Raw genomic sequence first — 19,958 nt, 5'->3', positions numbered from 1 at the left:
TTGGCAAACTCCAAGCGGGCTGTCATGTACCTTTTACTGAGGAGTGGCTTTTGTCTGGCCACTACCATTAAGGCCTGATTGGTGGAGTGCTGCAGAGATGGTTGTCCTTCTGGAAGGTTCTCCCATCTCCACAGAGGAAATCTGGAGCTCTTTCAGAGTGACCATCGGGTTCTTATTCACCTCCCTGACCAAGGCCCTTCTCCCCCAATTGCTCAGTTTGGCCGGGTGGCCAGCTCTAGGAAGAGTCTTGGTGGTTCCAATCTTATTACATTTAAGAATGGTGGAGGCCACTGTGGTCTTCGGGACCTTCAATGCTGCAGACATTTTTTGGTACCCTTCCCCAGATCTGTGCCTCGACACAATCCTGTCTTGGAGGTCTACGAACAATTCCTTCGACCTTATGGCTTGGTTTTTGCTCTGACATGCACTGTCAACTGTGGGACCTTATATAGACAGGTGTGTGCCTTTCCAAATCATGTCCAATCAATTGAATTTACCACAGGTGGACTCCAATCAAGTTGTAGAAACATCTCAAGGATGATCAATGGAAACAGGATGCACCTGAACTCAATTTAGAGTCTCATAGCAAACAGTCTGAATACTTATGTAAATAAGGTATGTTTTTTGTTTTGTTTTAATTTAATTTGCAAATACTTCTAAAAACCTGTTTTCATTTTGTCATTATGGGGTATTGTGTAGATTGATGACGGGAAAAACAATTTAATCAATTTTAGAATAAGGCTGTAACGTAACAAAATGTGGAAAAAGTCAAGGGGTCTGAATACTTTCCAAATGCACTGTAGAACCCATTCCACAGAGGGTTCTACATGGCACCCAAAAGGGTTCTACCTGGAACCAAAAAGGGTTATCCTATGGGAACAGCAGAATAACCCTTTTGGAACCATTTTTTCTAAGAGTGTACCTATATCCTGACCATATATTTTCAGCCTGACGTCTTTAGCCTTCCTCCTAGAATACATCATAAACCAGGACTTGGCCACATACATTCTAAACCCTCATGTTAGAGACCAATGTTCCACAACTCCCACAACTTCTTGCATCTTCCTCATCACATATTTCACATTCCCACCTCTCTTCCATACAGCCCAATCATTGGCATACAAGGCCACACCCACTCCCTGTCTCACCTCCTTATATATGTAATCTATCATCAGGGTGAACAGAACCTGACTAACCACAATTCCCTGAGGAGTACCGTTGTCCACTTCAAACCCCATTGACAATTCTGACCCCACCCTCACCCCTATGACTGGATCGAACAGGAAGTCCATGATCCAGTTTTACAGACGTCTCTCAATGCCCAATGCACTCAACTTTATCAACAACCCTCCCCTCCACATGGTATCATAATCTTTGTCAATGTCAAAATACACAACACTCATCACCTATTTTATTGTCAGGGCCTTGGCTATCTCTGTACTAACTGTCAACAGGGCATCCATGGCAGACCTCCCTCTCCTGAACCCACTATGTGCTACGCTCATAAAACCCCTAACTTCCAAGAGATACATAATCCTATTCACTATGATATTTTCCATCAATTAACACATGTTGGATGTCAGCGCAATAGGCCTATATAACTGCCTGCCCTAGCGGGATCTTTACCTGGTTTTACAAACGGCAACGCCACCGCACGTTTCCACCAAGCAGGTATCACCCCAGTTCTCCACAACGTATGATACAACCCTAACACTGCTTCTAACACACTGTCCGGTGCATGCTTAAACATCAAATAACACACACTATCTTCTCCAGGAGCAGTCTGTCCGCAGCCCTCCAACGCCCTTGGCATCTCAAACATAGATAACTCTGCATCCATAACTTCTCATGGCTCCCCTTTTCTCTTTAAGCCATCCCGGAATTACCAGTCCCCTCAAATAAAACCAACGATTAAAAACCTAATGTAAATTGGCGACGAAGAACTACAACTCCCGGTAGAGCAGCCACAGTTTGCTAAATGACATGACCCAGTTAGGTCATCCGGCAAGCCGCTGCTCCGTCGTCGTTATGTGACGGTTTACTTCGCTTTAGCTTTAATTCGAATAACCTGAATGTTTAGACGTTGCTCTAAATTGGCAATCTTTACCTAAATGTATCTGTATTAGACTACAAATATACGTGAGATATATACCTGCACCGTAGCAACTGCGCACTATTTCCCACACTACAGGTTTGTATACCGGTACACTATAGCCGTTTCTAACGGGTGTAGCTATAGGCTACTGTAGCTATATTAAAACCGCGACATGGGACATTTCAGATAGCAGCACCGGTCATTTACAGTCATTGCAAGCAACACAGCTGCAACTTTGTGTTGCAGCCTCTTGGGCTGATTTGAACTTGCATAACGTTCACTATTACATTATAATATGATATAATGTATCATCATGGGTATCATGTGTGAATGCTATGTACTTAAATATTTATATTCGAAATTTATTTAGATTTGTAAAGAGGTGCAGACCCGTTGTCATTGAAGACTTTGCATTTGTAAAGCCCAGCAAACATACTTAAATGATTGAAATTAATGTAGGGGCCTGAGGGGAGGCTTTGTTACTGAAATCCACATAGTCATCCATAAAATGAACCTTACCCTTTAGAGTGAAATGAAGTAATCAGCAGTTGAATAAGTGGGGCAAACAGCGTAGATGGGTTAGCTGACAACGTCACGAAAACGATGTGCGCGCTTACATGGGGCGTGTTGTTGTGATTCTGGATAGCCAAATTGCTAGCACGAATGACAAGAAACTGCCATGTGGGGAATCGTAAGTGCCTAGTTTCATCTTGTTCTTGATACCATCTCTTGTTTTGCTAATATGGCTAAAGTTCGCTAGCTAGCTAACCAACAACTGTAACGATGTATTGAGAGACAACAAGTGGTCATTGTGCAAATTGATTTATGTTTTCAATAAAATTTGTAAATGAAATATAGTTTACATTTTGTCAACAATCTAAGCCAACCCCGTCAGTTTTTCCCCATAGTTGCGCACGTTTCGGTTTTGTTGCTAAACAACCAACCCCTCTATGGAGCCAATGCGTTCCCAGGATATACACATAGGATTACATGCTACCCAGACCGCACGCCCAAATTGATTTTGTCCCCCAACACCAGACTGGACCAGGACACGCAGGTTGAAATATCAAAACAAACTCTGAACCAATTATATTAATTTCGGGATAGGTCGAAAAGCATTAAACATGTATGGCAATTTAGCTAGCTAGCTTGCTGTTGCTAGCTAATTTGTCCTGGGATATAAACATTGGGTTTTTATTTTTCCTGAAATGCACAAGGTCCTCTACTCCGACAATGAATCCACAGATAAAACTGTAAAAGTTTGTTTTCTAGTAATCTTTCCTCCTTCAGGCTTCTTCTTCTTTGGACTTTATATGGCGGTGGCAACCAACTTTATGGTGCATTACCACAACTAACCAACTGGACTGGAGCGTAGACCTCAGTTCATCTTTCAATCACCCATGTGGGTAGATGCTACTAAAAACCAATGAGGAGATGGGAGAGGCAGGACTTGCTGCGCGTTGAGCTTCACAAATAGAACCGAGTTCTATTTTAGCGGCTGGCCACGCAGACGCGCGCGAGCAGTGTGGGTGCAATGATTGAATAACATGTATGTGTAAATGTATTTGCGACGCGGTCAGCATGTAAGCCTTCTAATCTTTTAACAAAGCACCTGCTTCACAGACTGGCCCTGACGGCAAGGTTGACTGGTCACTAGGGTCCATGCATTCCAACTGCAAAGGACTCTGGGAGAGTTGCAGAGAACCCAGTTTCAATCAGGAGCAACTGTAGCTGCTGTGAGGTATCCATGGGGACCAGGAGGGTGCTGGTGACAGGCTGTTCCTCTGGGATCGGGTTGGCTGTGGCTGTACGACTGGCCAAGGAGAGGGGATTCAAAGGTCAGAGAGACAACATTGTGGTTTTCATAAATGAAATTGACAGTTTGACACGCTCAACCCCATCAGTTGAGATGCAGTGCAAGTGTTGTTAACTTGCAGTGTGTCTTTGTGAGGCAGTGGTTGCCACCATGAGGAACCTAGGAAAGCGGGAGCCCCTGGAGAGAGCGGCTGGGGACACCCTGAACAGATCCCTGGAGATCAGACAGCTGGATGCCTGCTGTGAAGACTCCATCAGAGAGTGTGTGGACAGCCTGCAAGACAGACGGGTGGATGTACTCGGTGAATATTAGGCTTCCGCGCACGCACGCACGCACGCTCGCACGCACACACACATAACACACACACATTCATACTGACTCTACACACACACTCGCATGCAATCATCATATACGCTGCTGCTACTCTGTTTATCATATATCCTGATGCCTAGTCACCTTACCCCTATACATATCTAACCCTACCACTCCAGTATCTCTGCACATTGTAAATATGGTTTTGGCACTGACCCAGAAACTGACCCTGTATATAGCTACTGACCCTGTATATAGCTACTGACCCAGGAACTGACCCTGTATATACAGTTGAAGTCGGAAGATTACATACACTTAGGTTGGAGTCATTAAAACTAGTTTCTCAACCACTCCACAAATTTCTTGTTAACAAACTATAGTTTTGGCAAGTTGGTTAGGACATCTACTTTGTGCATGACACAAGTAATTTTTCCAACAATTGTTTACAGACAGATTATTTCACTTACAGTGAGGGAAAAAAGTATTTGATCCCCTGCTGATTTTGTATGTTTGCCCACTGACAAAGAAATGATCAGTCTATAATTTTAATGGTAGGTTTATTTGAACAGTGAGAGACAGAATAACAACAAAAAAATCCAGAAAAACGCATGTCAAAAATGTTATAAATTGATTAGCATTTTAATGAGGGAAATAAGTATTTGACCCCATCTCAATCAGAAATATTTCTGGCTCCCAGGTGTCTTTTATACAGGTAACGAGCTGAGATTAGGAGCACACTCTTAAAGGGAGTGCTCCTAATCTCAGCTTGTTACCTGTATAAAAGACACCTGTCCACAGAAGCAATCAATCAATCAGATTCCAAACTCTCCACCATGGCCAAGACCAAAGAGCTCTCCAAGGATGTCAAGGACAAGATTGTAGACCTACACAAGGCTGGAATGAGCTACAAGACCATCGCCAAGCAGCTTGGTGAGAAAGTGACAACAGTTGGTGCGATTATTCGCAAATGGAAGAAACACAAAAGAACTGTCAATCTGCCTCGGCCTGGGGCTCCATGCAAGATCTCACCTCGTGGAGTTGCAATGATCATGAGAATGGTGAGGAATCAGCCCAGAACTACACGGGAGGATCTTGTCAATGATCTCAAGGCAGCTGGGACCATAGTCACCAAGAAAACAATTGGTAACACACTACGCCGTGAAGGACTGAAATCCTGCAGCGCCCGCAAGGTCCCCCTGCTCAAGAAAGCACATATACAGGCCCGTCTGAAGTTTGCCAATGAACATCTGAATGATTCAGAGGAGAATTGGGTGAAAGTGTTGTGGTCAGATGAGACCAAAATTGAGCTCTTTGGCATCAACTCAACTCGCCGTGTTTGGAGGAGGAGGATTGCTGCCTATGACCCCAAGAGCACCATCCTCACCGTCAAACATGGAGGTGGAAATATTATGCTTTGGGGGTGTTTTTCTGCTAAGGGGACAGGACAACTTCACCGCATCAAAGGGACGATGGACGGCGCCATGTACTGTCAAATCTTGGGTGAGAACCTCCTTCCCTCAGCCAGGGCATTGAAAATGTGTCATGGATGGGTATTCCAGCATGACAATGACCCAAAACACACGGCCAAGGCAACAAAGGAGTGGCTCAAGAAGAAGCACATTAAGGTCCTGGAGTGGCCTAGCCAGTCTCCAGACCTTAATCCCATAGAAAATCTGTGGAGGGAGCTGAAGGTTCGAGTTGCCAAACGTCAGCCTCGAAAACTTAATGACTTGGAGAAGATCTGCAAAGAGGAGTGGGACAAAATCCCTCCTGAGATGTGTGCAAACCTGGTGGCCAACTACAAGAAACGTCTGACCTCTGTGATTGCCAACAAGGGTTTTGCCACCAAGTACTAAGTCATGTTTTGCAGAGGGGTCAAATACTTATTTCCCTCATTAAAATGCAAATCAATTCATAACATTTTTGACATGCGTTTTTCTGGATTTTTTTGTTGTTATTCTGTCTCACTGTTCAAATAAACCTACCATTAAAATTATAGACTGATCATGTCTTTGTCAGTGGGAAAATGTACAAAATCAGCAGAGGATCAAATACTTTTTTCCCTCACTGTATAATTCACTGTATCACAATTCCAGTGGGTCAGAAGTTTACATACACTAAGTTGACTGTGCCTTTAAACAGCTTGTAAAATTCCAGAAAATGATGTCATGGCTTTAGAAGCTTCTAATAGGCTAATTGACATCATTTGAGTCAAATGGAGGTGTACCTGTGGATGTATTTCAAGGCCTACCTTCAAACTCAGTGCCTCTTTGCTTGACATCATGGGAAAATCATAAGAAATCAGCCAAGACCTCAGAAAAAAAATGGTAGACCTCCACAAGTCTGGTTCATCCTTGGGAGCAATTTCCAAATGCCTGAAGGTACCACGTTCATCTGTACAAACAATAGTACGCAAGTGTAAACACCATGGGACCACGCAGTCTTAATACTTAGGAAGGAGACGCGTTCTGTCTCCTAGAGATGAACGTAGTTTGATGCGAAAAGTGCAAATCAATCCCAGAACAACAGCAAAGGACCTTGTGAAGATTCTGGAGGAAACCGGTACAAAAGTATCTATATCCACAGTATGAAAAATTTATGCACTCACTAACTGTAAGTCGCTCTGGATAAGAGCGTCTGCTAAATGACTAAAATGTAAATGTAAAACAAGTAATATATTGACATAACCTGAAAGGCCGCTCAGCAAGGAAGAAGCCACTGCTCCAAAACCACCATAAAAAAGCCAGACTACGGTTTGAAACTGCACATGGGGACAAAGATCGTACTTTTTGGAGAAATGTCCTCTGGTCTGATGAAACAAAAATAGAACTGTTTGGCCATAATGACCATCGTTATGTTTGGAGGAAAAAGGGGGTACCTTGCAAGCCAAAGAACAACTTACCAACCGTGAAGCACAGGGGTGGCAGCATCATGCTGTGGGGGTGCTTTGCTGCAGGAGGGACTGGTGCACTTCACAAAATAATGGCATTATGAGGAAGGAAAATTATGTGGATATATTGAAGCAACATCTCAAGACATCAGTCAGGAAGTTAAAGCTTGGTCGCAAATTGATCTTCCAAATGGACAATGACCCCAAGCATACTTCCAAAGTTGTGGCAAAATGGCTTAAGGACAACAAAGTCAAGGTATTGGAGTGGCCATCACAAAGCCCTGACCTCAATCCTATAGAACATTTGTGGGCAGAACTGAAAAAGCGTGTGCGAGCAAGGAGGCCGACAAACCTGATTCAGTTACACCAGCTCTGTCAGGAGGAATGGGCCAAAATTCACCCAACTTATTGTGGGAAGCTTGTGGAAGGCTACCCGAAATGTTAGACCCAAGTTAAACAATTCAAAGGCAATGCTACCAAATACTAATTGAGTGTACGTAAACTTCTGACCCACTGGGAATGTGATGAAAGAAATTAAAGCTGAAATAAATCATTCTCTCTACTATTATTCTGACATTTCACATTCTTATAATAAAGTGGTGATCCTAACTGACCTAAGACAGGGAAGTTTTACTAGGATTAAATGTCAGGAATTGTGAAAACTGAGTTTACATTTATTTGGCTAAGGTGTATGTAAACTTCCGACTTCAGCTGTAGCTACTGACCCAGGAACTGACCCTGTTTATAGCTACTGACCCAGGAACTGACCCTGTATATAGCTACTGACCCAGGAACTGACCCTGTATATAGCTACTGACCCAGTAACTGACCCTGTATATAGCTACTTACTTTCTTGTGTTCTTCTTATTTCTATTTCTTGTGTGTTTTTGTTCTACTTGACTTTTTATTGTATTTTTTATAGTACTACTGATATTGATTACTGCATTGTTGGTAAAGAGCAAGCAAGAAAGGCATTTCACTGTACTAGCGCACATGACAATAAAAACTTGAAACACACTCCAATATAAACTCACTGTACTGTATACAGTACACCATGAGGGATAACACATTGTCATCCATAATGAGTGAACAGGGTGTGACATGGCATTATCTGTCTCCCTCAGTGAGTAATGCAGGTGTAGGCATGATTGGGCCGTTGGAGTGCCAAAGTGTGTCTGAAATGCAGGAGCTCTTCGACACCAACTTCTTTGGCTTGGTGCGGCTGGTGAAGGAGGTCTTGCCTGATATGAAGCAACGTCAAAGCGGACATATTGTGGTGATGAGCAGCGTCATGGGCATTCAGGGTTAGTAGTCAGAACATAAATGCAGCTTCAGAAAGAAATAAGGTGTTTACTTCCTAAACGTATCCCTATAGAATTTGACATTAAAATGAATTAATGGGTTTTATTTGTATTGATAGGGCTACTCTTCAATGATGTCTACTCTGCTTCAAAGTTTGCTGTGGAGGGGTTCTGTGAGAGTCTAGCAGTACAAGCCATGAAGTTCAATGTGAAGTGAGTCTACACTAAAGGAGATCCATCCACATCACTTTACATGAGTCATACAGCAGTAACTAAACCAACACTCAGCAGTAACAAGACTTTGCCCTAATGCCACAACAGTGAACACGCAGGTTATGTTTTCATGTAGATGATTAGCCTGAGATACTGAATAGCTGATCCCACATGCATGTGCAAGCAGGTGGATTCCCTCAGTTAAACAGTGGTCCTCTCCCTGCTCTGTCCATCTGTCCTTCCACTCTGAGGATGACTCTAGTGGAGCCTGGTCCGGTGGGGACAGAGTTTGAGAGGAAGGTGTACGAGGACGCTGAGAAGATGAACCTCGCGGGGGCAGACGAGGAGACTGCTAGGATCTTCCGTGAGATCTACCTGCCCTACTCTAGGAAGGTGTTCAACTCCCTCTCACAGACACCTGAGGAAATAGCAGAGGTAACACTGTTCTGTCACTACTTTATATTTTGTGACTACTATCCTATTATTATTTGGTATGCAGTCTCAACATCTCATCCTTTGGTGGCTAGATGGGAAACAGAATAATCACTCTACTCTCTTGCAGCAAACACTTCAACTGATCACAGCGAAGGAGCCTCCGTTTCGCCACCAGACCAACCGTGTGTACATGCCCATGACTGCCCTGAAGCACGCAGACCCTACCGGTCGTCTACCCCTGGACACCTTCTATAAGATGCTCTTCAAGCACGACAGTCTATTCACTGCCAGTCTGGGGCTGCTGCGCATGTTGCAGAAGAGGACGGGGAAGAGCTCTAATTAAGCAGAAGGTTGGAGAAACAGAGTGAATAACCTGGTGAGGAGAGAGAGGGGATAGAGAGAGCAGAAGGTGTGAGTCATTGAGTGACTCTCCAGTCTGCAGTGCACAAGCCCCCTTCTCTTCTCTGCTAGTCATGTTGGTGTAGACACAACAAAAGAGTACTGTTGAGACCTTCCTGATAGATCCTTAGTAAAAGACCCACGCCTCAGACAAGAGCCCTTCCTTATGAACATTCATAACCACTCCTTAGACTATCAATGACTGTGTTCAACAAAGATGAGACTTTGACAAGTTAAGGGCTGTGGGGTTTGTGGGCCTCTAATCAAACCCAGTAACCTAGCCATTTGGATGAAGCGCTCGATTCAATCCGTAGCACTGAAGATCCGTGCTACAGCGCAATTAAAATGTAAAGGTAATTTCCGATTGAGCTGACATATGCAATGTTACTGTGCCACTAGAGATCCTGGTTCGAATCCAGGCTCTGTCGCAGCCGGCTGCGACCGGGAGACTCATGGGCGGCGCACAATTGGCCCAGCGTCGTCTAGGGTAGGGGAGGGAATGGCCGGCAGGGATGTAGCTCAGTTGATAGAGCATGGCGTTTGCAACGCCAGGGTTGTGGGTTCGATTCCCACGGGGGGCCAGTATAAAAAAAAAAAACTGTAATCACTAACTGTAAGTCGCTCTGGATAAGAGCGTCTGCTAAATGACTAAAATGTAAATGTTAACCATGAATGCAATCATGGAAACATTGCCTTTACATTTGAATCGCGCTGTAGCTCGGATCTTCAGATTTAATCGGATTGAATTGAGCCCTAAGAAAGAGTATGTGTGTCTCACACCAATCTGGACTCCTTCAACTGTTCCTTCAGCTTTTAGAGGATATTAGTGCTTTACTGCTGTATTTTAACAGTGTAATATGAAGGTTTATGGTAAGACTGGCAACACTTAAATAAAACGAGGCAAAACTTTTTTCCCTTCAAGTTATTTGCTTTAAAATGTTTAAACTTCAGTTGCTTTCCCAATATTTTCATAATTTGAAAGGTAATATTTGAATGCAATATAGACAAAAATATGAGTATGAGAGGTTCTGAACTTATTCCACAGGCCTTATCTTCATCTTAATGGCTTTTAAAGAGTATTTATAACCTTTCCAAGACACCCAGTTGATACCAATACCATAGATTGAGTTGCCCCACAGATATTCCCCATTGGGATTGACACTGTGGCATTCTCCATACCACCATCCTCCTAGATATGATTGAGCACAGTTTGAAGCATAACTGTCCTGGTCTTTGTCGAAGGTGGAGAACTTCAGCCCATTGTGTTCGTCCATAGATTTCCCTGAAATGTAGAATGGACACATGGTTCCACATTTCCATTTCCAGTATTACTTTCTTCATACTGTATCTACCAAGTAGTCATTTCAGATTTATAATACTGTTATTTCACGGGAAAGGAGGAGAAATTGAAATGCTCTATAGACTCACCTGCACCTCCATCTTTGAAGCCACTTAAATGCAGCGTGTATCCTTCATGCTCAGAGGAGACAGAGAAGGAGGAGTACTGGACATAGACTTTAGCCCCTTCAAAGTCCTCCATGTCCACCCTTAACTCGTACTTCTGCCTCTGAGTGAGAAGATGGATGTTTTCTAGGCCTGAGGGACAGCACAAGGTGATGGTGGAGAACATGAGCACTAAAGATGGTAATAATACACATTAACAGACATTTAATTCATTTAGTATCTCAGCATAGACATTTCAAATGTGTCCAGTGCATCATGCTCTTACCTAACCAGTACTCTCCAGATGCCTGCCCAAACCCACTCCTGTATTGGTCCCATCCACGGTAAAAGTTCACTGTCCCATCCTTTCTCTTCTGGATCACCTGGAATAGAGAGGCATTTTATATTTTCCACTGAAATTTGAGATGTTCCACACCAGGGGAATGTTTATCCATCTCTCCGGTTGATAACATTTTCTACTTCAAATGTTAATTGTGCAAACAACAACATGGATTGAGCCCTGAGGTAGTGGTAGTGAAACAAACTTTGATGAAGCTCAAAACACTATCAACAAAATGTCTATTCACTATACACACTGTCCATTTCCCCTCCCCAGGTTGGTCCTCACAGCCCATGTCACAGTAGACCTGGATGGGGGAGGTTGCTCCTGCAGGGTAGATGGTGTACACTCCACTGTGTCCAAAGCCCCTTCTATACACATCAGCACAATCCACTGGCATGGTGTCGTATGGTAGAGGATTGACTGCCACAGGGAGTAGTAGAATGAGCACATCCAAAGCCTGCAATAAATGTCAACTTTAACTTAAAGACATACTTCAGAATTATTAGAGAATAATAATCCCCCACCCCCTATTCAAGGTAAACAATCTCACCTTCATTATTTCTCTGATAGGATAAAATGACCTTAGGGAAGTTGTTGTCCAAAGTTGTGATCCTTCCTCGCTCCGAGATTAACGTTGAAATGAAGGAAAATTATGAATAGCAAGGTCTTTGGAAGTTCAGTTTTATACCATTTAAAGAACATGTCTGTCCCTCCTTGTAGACTTGTTTACTTTTGTGCAATATTGATAGAGTGGAAATCCACCGCAATTGTGACAGAGTGGAAATTCCACCCAACATGGGCATGAACTCACAACTCTCAGAGCCGTAACAACATACTCAAGAAGCACTGTCAATACCACTGACCCAGAAAAGCTAAGACATTTCAAAATCTGGGGAAACAGTACTTCTAGGTCTCAGGAAGGCAGTAACGATGCCCTTAACCATCCACTAAAACTGCAACCAACATCATATTCTACGTTTGAAACTATTTGCTCTATTCACATGCAATACATAATAATTAGTGCATTATTATAAGTCAAATATAAATGTTTGAAAATATGATACACAAACACAGAAATGTAGTTCCCTACAGTTTTTATTAGAAGTGACTTATTTTACAACTTTTGTCTGTAGAAAGAAACATTGTGGAACGGTTTTTTATGTACAATGATTTTTAAACTACTTTTAAACAAGTATAGGAATTAATAATAATGATGATAGAAAATATCTATGACTTCTAATAATACAAGACCAATAAAATATCAGTCATATCCTCAATTTTCTTTTTGTCCTTTTTAGTACAAAATCATTTTTAGAAACATAAGATTCATCTTAAACAAGTAGATCTACCCAGGACAAACGTTATTTACAGACAGAAGTTGGGATATCTGAAATGTAGAGACAGAACATAGTAGTGTGGCCAGGAAAGGAAATCAAAGGACAACAAATAGATACTTCACTAAATGAACCCTGAACTGGAATCTGAACCTAGTATCAGTCCAACCCAGAAACCTCCCATGTCTGACTCTACTGTAGTAGCTGGTTATAGTGAACAGGCTTGGACCAGTGAAGGAAACATAGTAATGAAGCCAAACAGGGGAGGAGGATCTGGTGGGCATAGAGGTGATTGGCTTTCCCAGTAGTAAGTACTACATCTCCAGTAGTAAGTATCCTAGCCAGGGAGCAGCAGTGGTGTGGTTGTGAGGGTTAGTTGGATCACTGGGGAGTGACATCCATAGTAAAGAGCTACAGTAGAGGGTGCAGCACTACATAGTAGTGTTCTCTCCTTCCACGTCTTCTAACAAGTCATGTCTAAATGTCCTCTCCGTGGCTGGTGGGGTGCAAGCTGCTAAAGATGCAGGGGAACGCTCCTCTGCATGCCGTAGTATAACACCTCCCTGAGGAGTGACAGAGCACTAGCAGTCCCAACCCACCAGCCACGCCCTCACACTGGCCGACTGACTGACTGACCACGACTGGACCGCACCAGAGTTGGAATCAGTCCACAGACTTATCCATAACTGAACCACAGGAGAGAGAACATACCAACACCTCAATTACCAATGGAACCGCAAGAGAATGTGCGTCTATTGGCCAACACAAGATTCCAGATCTATGTGTGCGGTCTTGCACGCATAACAATGACAGCAATGGAGTAGGCAAGAGAGCACAAACAGATGTGGGACTCAGGCTACACAAAAACAGGACCAGGGGTCAAATAATAGAATAGAACCAGTAAAAAACATGCTATCACACTGACAGGCAACATGCAGGAATGTTTGCAGGGGAGTGGTAAAAGAATAGCAGCCGATAAACATAGCTTAGTACACCGAGGAGATGTTCAAAAAGGTAACCATGGTGTCAACACATATACAGTATATAAAAAACAAACACATAACTGAGTAAAACTAAAGGGCAGTGACAGGCTGATTTAAAATTGGCAAAATAATAATGCCCTCATCTGAATGAATGTTCAGAATGAGTGAAAACAAGCTATGACTTAAGTAGTGATGGCAGAATGGGTGGGTTTACACTGACAGTGGTAGGCTGACCCTTTAGACCAGGACCAATGAGACATGACCAGGAGGATGACTCGAGCCATGCGTGGGACTGACACTCACCCAGACAGCCTGGGGAAGAACGTGGCTGAAGTTGAAACTTTAACACATCACTGTTTTTGTTTAGTTGTCTGTCTGTCTGACTGAACACTGGCCAATGAACGTACTGTAATGAATGTTTAAATGCCTTCCTGGCTCTGTGTGTGTGGATAAGCAGAGTGCTTCATTGCAATGTCAGAACCCCACCTCACGATCACCCTCCCTCCAAACGCTTTGTCCCGTGAAGTGCTTCAGAGACGCCCATCATTCTACATTCTTACAAATAATACTTCCATGGAATGTAATCAGTTCTTTTTTTCCTAGTTCATCAAATCAGAACATAATATCACTAATGACAGCCAACTTAAAAGAGTACATATTTGTTCCTAAGCCAATCTGATCGTTTTACCTGTTGGCCTAAATAAATAACATCAGTCAAGAGAGGCGAGACCTCTTCCTCTTTCTGTCTGAACCCCATGTTGATCTGCCTACGGTGTGTTAGACACTGGTGGTGATGGGGAGTGAGTGAGTGAATCACTAGTAGTTTTCCTTATAACACCACTGGCCTCAGGTGAGCCCAAGCCGTGTTCCATGTAACAGGTGAGTGTGAAACACTGTGTGAGAGGGCAGGACAGAAAGAGACTGAGAAAACACCTGAAAAGGCAGTTCTGAGAAACACAAAAAAAACAATAAATAAAAATAAAGGAATTCCCTTCAACATTTTTTCTTTTTTCTTTCTTTTATCTACTTTTTAAAAAGTTTGTTAGTTTTTCAGGAGAGCGTCCCTAAGTCTTTGAAATGAAAGACTTCGTTTTCTTCATATACTTTTTATAATAATAAAAAAACAAGTCCATCTGTGACAGAATAAGTCTTACTTCATTAAATTGTCTGCTCTTTTATATCCAGACAACACACATTTCCCTTTACTCTTTCTCTGCAAAAAACACAGTCAATCCAAATCCAATGAAAATCTTGGAACCAGTCTGACACATAAACTCGAGACACACAGGCCTTTACAGCCAGTCGTCTCCTCTCTCCTCTCCCCCAGGCAGGTCTCTGTTAACCATGTGTTAACCAGGTGCCTTGGGGGTTCATGCAAACACCTGCATCTTGCCGTTGGACTCCTGGACATGGGGGATCTGGGTTTGGGCAGGACCGGCCACCGCCGGGCTGGGGGTGGAGTCTGACCAATCAGACACACAGTGGGGTGAGGGGCTGGACCAGGGCTCGGGCGACTCTGGGGAGGGGGTCAGGTAGGGATGCTCGCTGGGCAGGCGGAGGTAATGCTTGGGGGTGGCATCCAGGGCGGAGGAGTAGCTGTGCTGGGAGGGTGGGGTGGGGTAGTCCTCCAAGCCTGCAGTGCTGCCACTGGCCTGGGGAGGAGGGGCCTGGGAGGCCTGGGGAGAGGTGGGCTGAGGGGCTGGCTGGGGCTGAGGAGGCTGCTGCTGCCCGGGGGGCTGCTGCTGCTGGAAGAAGGCTGGAGGGGGCTGTGTCGTCTGGGGGGTGGGTGGGGAGGAGGTGCCCATGCGGAGGCTCTGCTGGCTGGCCATGGAGTGGTTGTGGAGCTGCTGCTGCTGCTCTGCGATGGAGGGCAGCTTGACAGGGCTGAGGGAGATGGGCGTGCTGGAGATGACAGGCGTGGGCTGCAGCATGGCCTGCTGGGCGCTGCGGTACAGGTGCTGCTGGTGCTGCTGGTGCTGCTGCATCATGAGGCTGTTTTGCTGCTGCTGCATGGGGCTCTGAGGGTGCATGCCCGCCTGGCTGCTGTGGACCAGGTTCACCACCTGTCCCCCGCACTGGGAGGAGGGGGGCATGCGGCTGTGCCAGTCGAAGGGCACGCTGACAGGGCTCACCAGGCCCATGTTGAGCCCCAGCTGGCCGGCGTTGAGCACGTAGCCGTGGGGGCCCTGGTTGACCTGGCTGGCCATGGACACGCGGCCCTGCATGGACATGCCTCCATCTCCCAGGTCGTTGAGCTGGGCCAGAGACACAGCGAAGGGGCCAGAGCCGTCCATCATGCTGCTGTGCACCATGGGAGTGCTGGGCACTGACATGGAGGAGTGGAAGAGCCCAGAGGAGGGCATGGCCACCGGGGAGCAGGGGTTGGTGATGTAGCCGGCATTGTTGGCCCCTCCGCGGGGGGAGTCCAGGGAGTCGACGGGGGACAGGGTGACAGAGCTCTCCAGCAGGGCGCTCTGCATGTCCAGGGTCAGCTTCTTGTTGCGGGCCTTAGCTGAATCCTTGAGGTTCTGGGCATGCTGCCCTCCCAGACCTGAACCCTTGGCCCCGGGGCGGCGACTCTTCTTCCCCTGGGGGGTGTTCTTCAGGCCGGGCATGAAGGCGCTGGGGGGACACATGAGGGGGGACAAGGTGTGTCCCCCGGCCAGGTGGTGTGGGGCCCCTCCGTGGCCCTGGGGGCTCCTCACTGTGTTGTACTCATCCAGCAGCTGAACAATGTCATGGTGCATTCGCTCCTGGGCGATGTCCCGAGGCAGACGGTCCATATGGTCGGTTATCTCCCTGTTGGCGAAGTGGGCCAGGAGGATCTTGACTGCCTCACAACTACCCTCACGCGCCGCCAGGAAGAGAGGGGTCTCCTCCTAATATACAGAGAGAGAGAGAGAGAAAGAGAAAATTAGACGTTTGCTCCCCAATATCTCTCTATATATTCAAGATTGTATCACTGTGGGTAGCTGACAGCTGTAGATATAGGTGGAGGGCTGTGTGTACCTTGAGGTCCTGCATGTCTTTGTTGGCTCCGTTTTTCAGCAGGGCCATGGTGGCCTCCATGTTGTTGACAGCAGCTGCCCAGTGCAGAGCAGATTTACCTTGGATGAGAGGAACACACACTGTTGTTACTCCTCCTACCTCTTACCACTAAACACAGTATCACCATTCAACTGCATGAACTCTCTCTTCAACACACACACACACACACACACATTATGCTGCACTGCACACACTAGTTTGGCCAATCACATACCCAGTTCGTCGACAGCGTTGATGTCTGCATGGCAGGTGATGAGTTCCTCCACCATGCCCTCTACAGCCAGGCGGGCAGCCAGGATCAGGGCGGTGGAGCCGTCGTACATACGAGAGTCCAGGTCTGTGGCCCGGGTCCTGATCAGAATCTAACCAGGACAGACAGGGAGAAATAACATGTCAGTCTGGCAGATGAGACAACAGTCAACTCAGCAAGTGGACTAGTGTAAGTAGTAGCAAAGTCAAGTCTTACATGTGTAATTATGAGGTATACATTGAGTAAATGTGAAGATATAACTTCAACATTAAGCATTTGAAAAGTGTGTGTGTATTTACCTGGAACACCCCCTGGGCGTCGGCGGCCACGGCAGCGTGTAGCGGCGTGCGGCCTGTGTTGTCCTGTGCATTGGCGTCGGCCCCGGCGTCCAACAGCCGCTTGGCAGCGTCAGCGCGGGCGTAGCGGGCAGCCAGATGAAGGGCGGTCTCTCCGGTGCGGTCCGTCTGGGCGGCCAATGTGGCGCCCTGGTAGATGAGGTCAGAGATGATGTTGGCAGAACACTCCTCTGACTCCTCCTCCTCGGGGAGCTCGGGCTCCAGACCGCCTCCGCAGAACGACGCCAGCATCAGAGGGGTGAAACCGTCTGGTGGAGAGAAGGAAGGGAGAGGCACAGGGTCAGTCAATGTGTCACCCAATACATAACAGACAGGAACATATCAAAAAGATCAAATGTAGCAACTAACAATAAACAGTGGGAATATGAATCAGGAGGAGTTTAAAAAAAATGATATACTACTGTCTCAAGGATTCCAATCCAGACGCATCCCCCTGCACATGACACAACAACATTCCATGTGATTTATTTCAATACTGACCAGGTCCTCGGACGTTGACGTCCATGCAGTCCTGGTCGAACTCTCCCTGGGGCGGGGTGAGGGCCATGGAGGGGGGCATGCGGATGTCTGCAGCCGCTAGGTGGTGCTGGGTCCACTGTCTACAGTCTACAGTGTCTTCACTGTCTGACAGGATGCTGGGCTCCTCAACCTTCAGTCTCTTGGCCTCAGGGCAGTCTGTGTCAATCCACGAGTCACTGTGGTCGCCAAGCAGAGACTCCTCCACCGTCTTGGGCATGTGTCTGGAGAGAGACAGGTAAAACACAGTCACAATACCATAGTGGAGCAGATACATTGATTTGGAATCACCATAGGAGTGCTGTAAGTGTACTGAGGACACAACAGTGTGACTACTCACTTCATGCCCAGTGCGTCCTGGCCTAAGGGTTCCCTGCGGTTCTTGTTGCTGCTGGGTTCCTTCTTGGGGAAGAAGCCCTCGGGGAACCACAGGGTGCTGTGTTCTCTCTTCCTGCGGGCGATCAGCACGCCCAAAACCAGGATGACCAATAGGAACAGGGCTGCCACGCCCACCAGCATCAGTTTGCCCCACTCTGGCATGTCTATAAAGTCTGGGAAGTTCTCACCTACATGTTATAACAAGGACTTTAGTATATGAGCAGTGGTTACAGTATTTGATGAAGAAATGACATATATATCAATGTTTTTAATGTTATCTCATGTTATCTTTAGATGCTGTATCCTGGTATAGTGTCTGTGTGTTTCTACTCACCGCGGACTTCTTTGATAGGGTATGGGAATCTGAGCCTCTCCACGGCTGACAGGGCTCCCAGGTAGTCTGCTGCACTGTTTGCCGACGGGAAACAGTCATCAGAGCTCTGGGAACACATACGGTTGTCTATCTCCAGGTACACTATGGACCCAATGACCTCCTGGTGGGGCTGCAGCTCTCGTTTGAGGCGCGCCTCTCTCCGGATGTAGGGCCGGATCATGGCCTCTCCGTTTTGGTCCAGGCGGAAGCGAAGGGTGGTTCTCAGGATGGCGCTGAGCTTCTGCAGGAAGGCGGTGCCCGTACGTACTAGCTCCTCCGGGGGTAGCAGGACCACCAGGACCAGCACCCCTTCAGCCAGGTCCTCTGGAACGTTCCTTGCACAGTCCAGACCGTCCCAGCCACACTCCTCTGAGTTACAGCCCTGGTCACAGCGACCGTCAGCGTAGTGGTCGATACAGTACGTCTTGTAGATGGGACTGGTGGCGACAGAGAGAGTTAGAGAGATCAGCTTAGAGGGTTACATATAGTAGAGGGTCAGGTGAAAGAATGAGAGTCCAGAACAGAATGATGGAGGTGGAGTACTTACTTGCAGATTTTCTCCTTGTTCTTGCAATCAAAGTTGTCGTAGAGGCAGTCAGCGTTGTTGCACGCCTCGTCACACTGGCTGTTGTTGAAGACACGCCAGCAGCGCGGGTCGGTGCAGCGCGCCCACGGGTTCACCGCCAGCGAGCAGTCGGCCCCGTCCCAGCGGCAGAGGAATGTGTTGCACTCCTTGTCGCAGACACCGTCGTTGGCCTTGCCGTGGCAGTCGGGCAGGGGGCAGGTGGGCGGCGGAGGGGGCTCTGCCAGCCTAGTGCTGCCCTGCTCGCAGCGCTTGCCCGTCCAGCCTTGGACACACTGGCAGTGGAAGAAGGGGAAGCTGGTCTCCTCGGTGCAGAGGCCTCCGTTGCGGCACGGCTGGGAGGAGCAGCCCTCGTTACTACGGTGCTGGCACTGGGGCCCGGCGTAGCCAGTCAGGCAGGTACAGCGGGCGCCCCGCGTGGTCAGAGCACAGCTACCTCCATTATAGCAAGACAACTCCTGGCACGACATGCTCCTCTCACAGTTGTTCCCAGCATAGCCCTGAGGAGGGAGAACATTCACATATAGAGTCAGTGTGGGTAAGAAACAGACATGTGGTCAACTACAATACATGAGACATGGATGTTAGCATTGTAATAAATCCAGGGGTCTTTGACATGTGTTTCTAGGTTATGCTATGTGAGCAGGGAAGGTGAGGGAGATGGAGATGGTTATAGAAATATCAGCTGTTTCCACAGGTGGACTAGACACTAGATAAAAGTGTGCGACAGTGACATGTTGATCCTTACCAGCTGACAGGTACAGGCGTATCCAAGGGCTGAGCTGCTGGAGACAGAACAGGCCCCTCCGTTCTGACAGGGCTGAGACTCACACACACTGAACCTGCTCTGGCACCGACGACCTGCACACAATAACACACACACACACGTT

The 19,958-nt window shown here is 46.5% G+C and overlaps 3 protein-coding genes across 5 annotated transcripts in view; 1 reads left to right on the top strand and 2 right to left on the bottom strand.

Moving 5' to 3' along the window:
- LOC311146055 (retinol dehydrogenase 8-like) overlaps nucleotides 1-10,372 on the top strand; it is a 10,528-nt gene extending 156 nt beyond the window's left edge. Inside the window, exons 1-7 of one of the 2 annotated variants that reach the window (XM_084182516.1) lie at nucleotides 1-2,191; nucleotides 3,719-3,933; nucleotides 4,051-4,212; nucleotides 8,238-8,417; nucleotides 8,534-8,627; nucleotides 8,879-9,062; nucleotides 9,190-10,372. The exon at nucleotides 1-2,191 is cut by the window's left edge and continues 156 nt beyond it. In XM_084182516.1, coding sequence (XP_084038642.1) covers nucleotides 3,843-3,933; nucleotides 4,051-4,212; nucleotides 8,238-8,417; nucleotides 8,534-8,627; nucleotides 8,879-9,062; nucleotides 9,190-9,405 — 927 coding nt within the window. In that variant the 5' untranslated portion in view covers nucleotides 1-2,191; nucleotides 3,719-3,842 and the 3' untranslated portion in view covers nucleotides 9,406-10,372. The other variant, XM_084182515.1, reaches the window with a different exon arrangement.
- Nucleotides 10,373-10,390: 18 nt separating this feature from the next.
- LOC311146085 (microfibril-associated glycoprotein 4-like) lies at nucleotides 10,391-11,925 on the bottom strand. 2 transcript variants are annotated; one of them, XM_084182552.1, is made up of 5 exons: nucleotides 11,798-11,925; nucleotides 11,552-11,704; nucleotides 11,191-11,287; nucleotides 10,890-11,057; nucleotides 10,391-10,743 (listed from the first exon to the last, which is right to left on the bottom strand). In XM_084182552.1, the coding sequence occupies exons 1-5, from the start codon at nucleotides 11,801-11,803 to the stop codon at nucleotides 10,496-10,498; spliced, it is 672 nt and encodes a 223-aa protein (XP_084038678.1). In that variant the 5' UTR covers nucleotides 11,804-11,925; the 3' UTR covers nucleotides 10,391-10,495. The 2 variants fall into 2 exon arrangements, with proteins under 2 accessions (XP_084038678.1, XP_084038677.1); XM_084182551.1 differs by having other exon boundaries at nucleotides 10,395-10,743; nucleotides 11,501-11,704; nucleotides 11,798-11,921.
- Nucleotides 11,926-12,324: 399 nt separating this feature from the next.
- LOC311146141 (uncharacterized protein) overlaps nucleotides 12,325-19,958 on the bottom strand; it is a 37,148-nt gene continuing 29,514 nt past the window's right edge. Inside the window, exons 19-27 of the mRNA XM_084182618.1 lie at nucleotides 19,817-19,929; nucleotides 19,033-19,568; nucleotides 18,447-18,922; nucleotides 18,075-18,300; nucleotides 17,699-17,958; nucleotides 17,162-17,466; nucleotides 16,827-16,974; nucleotides 16,574-16,671; nucleotides 12,325-16,443 (exon numbers count right to left, since the gene is read on the bottom strand). Of these exons, the coding sequence (XP_084038744.1) occupies nucleotides 14,935-16,443; nucleotides 16,574-16,671; nucleotides 16,827-16,974; nucleotides 17,162-17,466; nucleotides 17,699-17,958; nucleotides 18,075-18,300; nucleotides 18,447-18,922; nucleotides 19,033-19,568; nucleotides 19,817-19,929 (3,671 nt within the window). The 3' untranslated portion in view covers nucleotides 12,325-14,934. The remainder of the gene's footprint in view (nucleotides 16,444-16,573; nucleotides 16,672-16,826; nucleotides 16,975-17,161; nucleotides 17,467-17,698; nucleotides 17,959-18,074; nucleotides 18,301-18,446; nucleotides 18,923-19,032; nucleotides 19,569-19,816; nucleotides 19,930-19,958) is intronic.

The sequence above is a fragment of the Coregonus lavaretus genome (assembly GCF_964263955.1).
Source record: "Coregonus lavaretus genome assembly, chromosome: 2".
NCBI classification, from domain to species: domain Eukaryota; kingdom Metazoa; phylum Chordata; class Actinopteri; order Salmoniformes; family Salmonidae; genus Coregonus; species Coregonus lavaretus.
Note: the sequence above shows the minus strand (reverse complement) of the source record. Positions and strands in the feature narration are given on the sequence as shown.

Coding starts and splice junctions, on each gene's coding strand:
- LOC311146085 (XM_084182551.1), bottom strand. Junction 11,058..11,190: donor ATCTGGAGAGTACTGGTTAG/GTAAGAGCATGA, acceptor GCTGTCCCTCAG/GCCTAGAAAACATCCATCTT. Junction 10,744..10,889: donor CTTCAAAGATGGAGGTGCAG/GTGAGTCTATAG, acceptor TCTACATTTCAG/GGAAATCTATGGACGAACAC.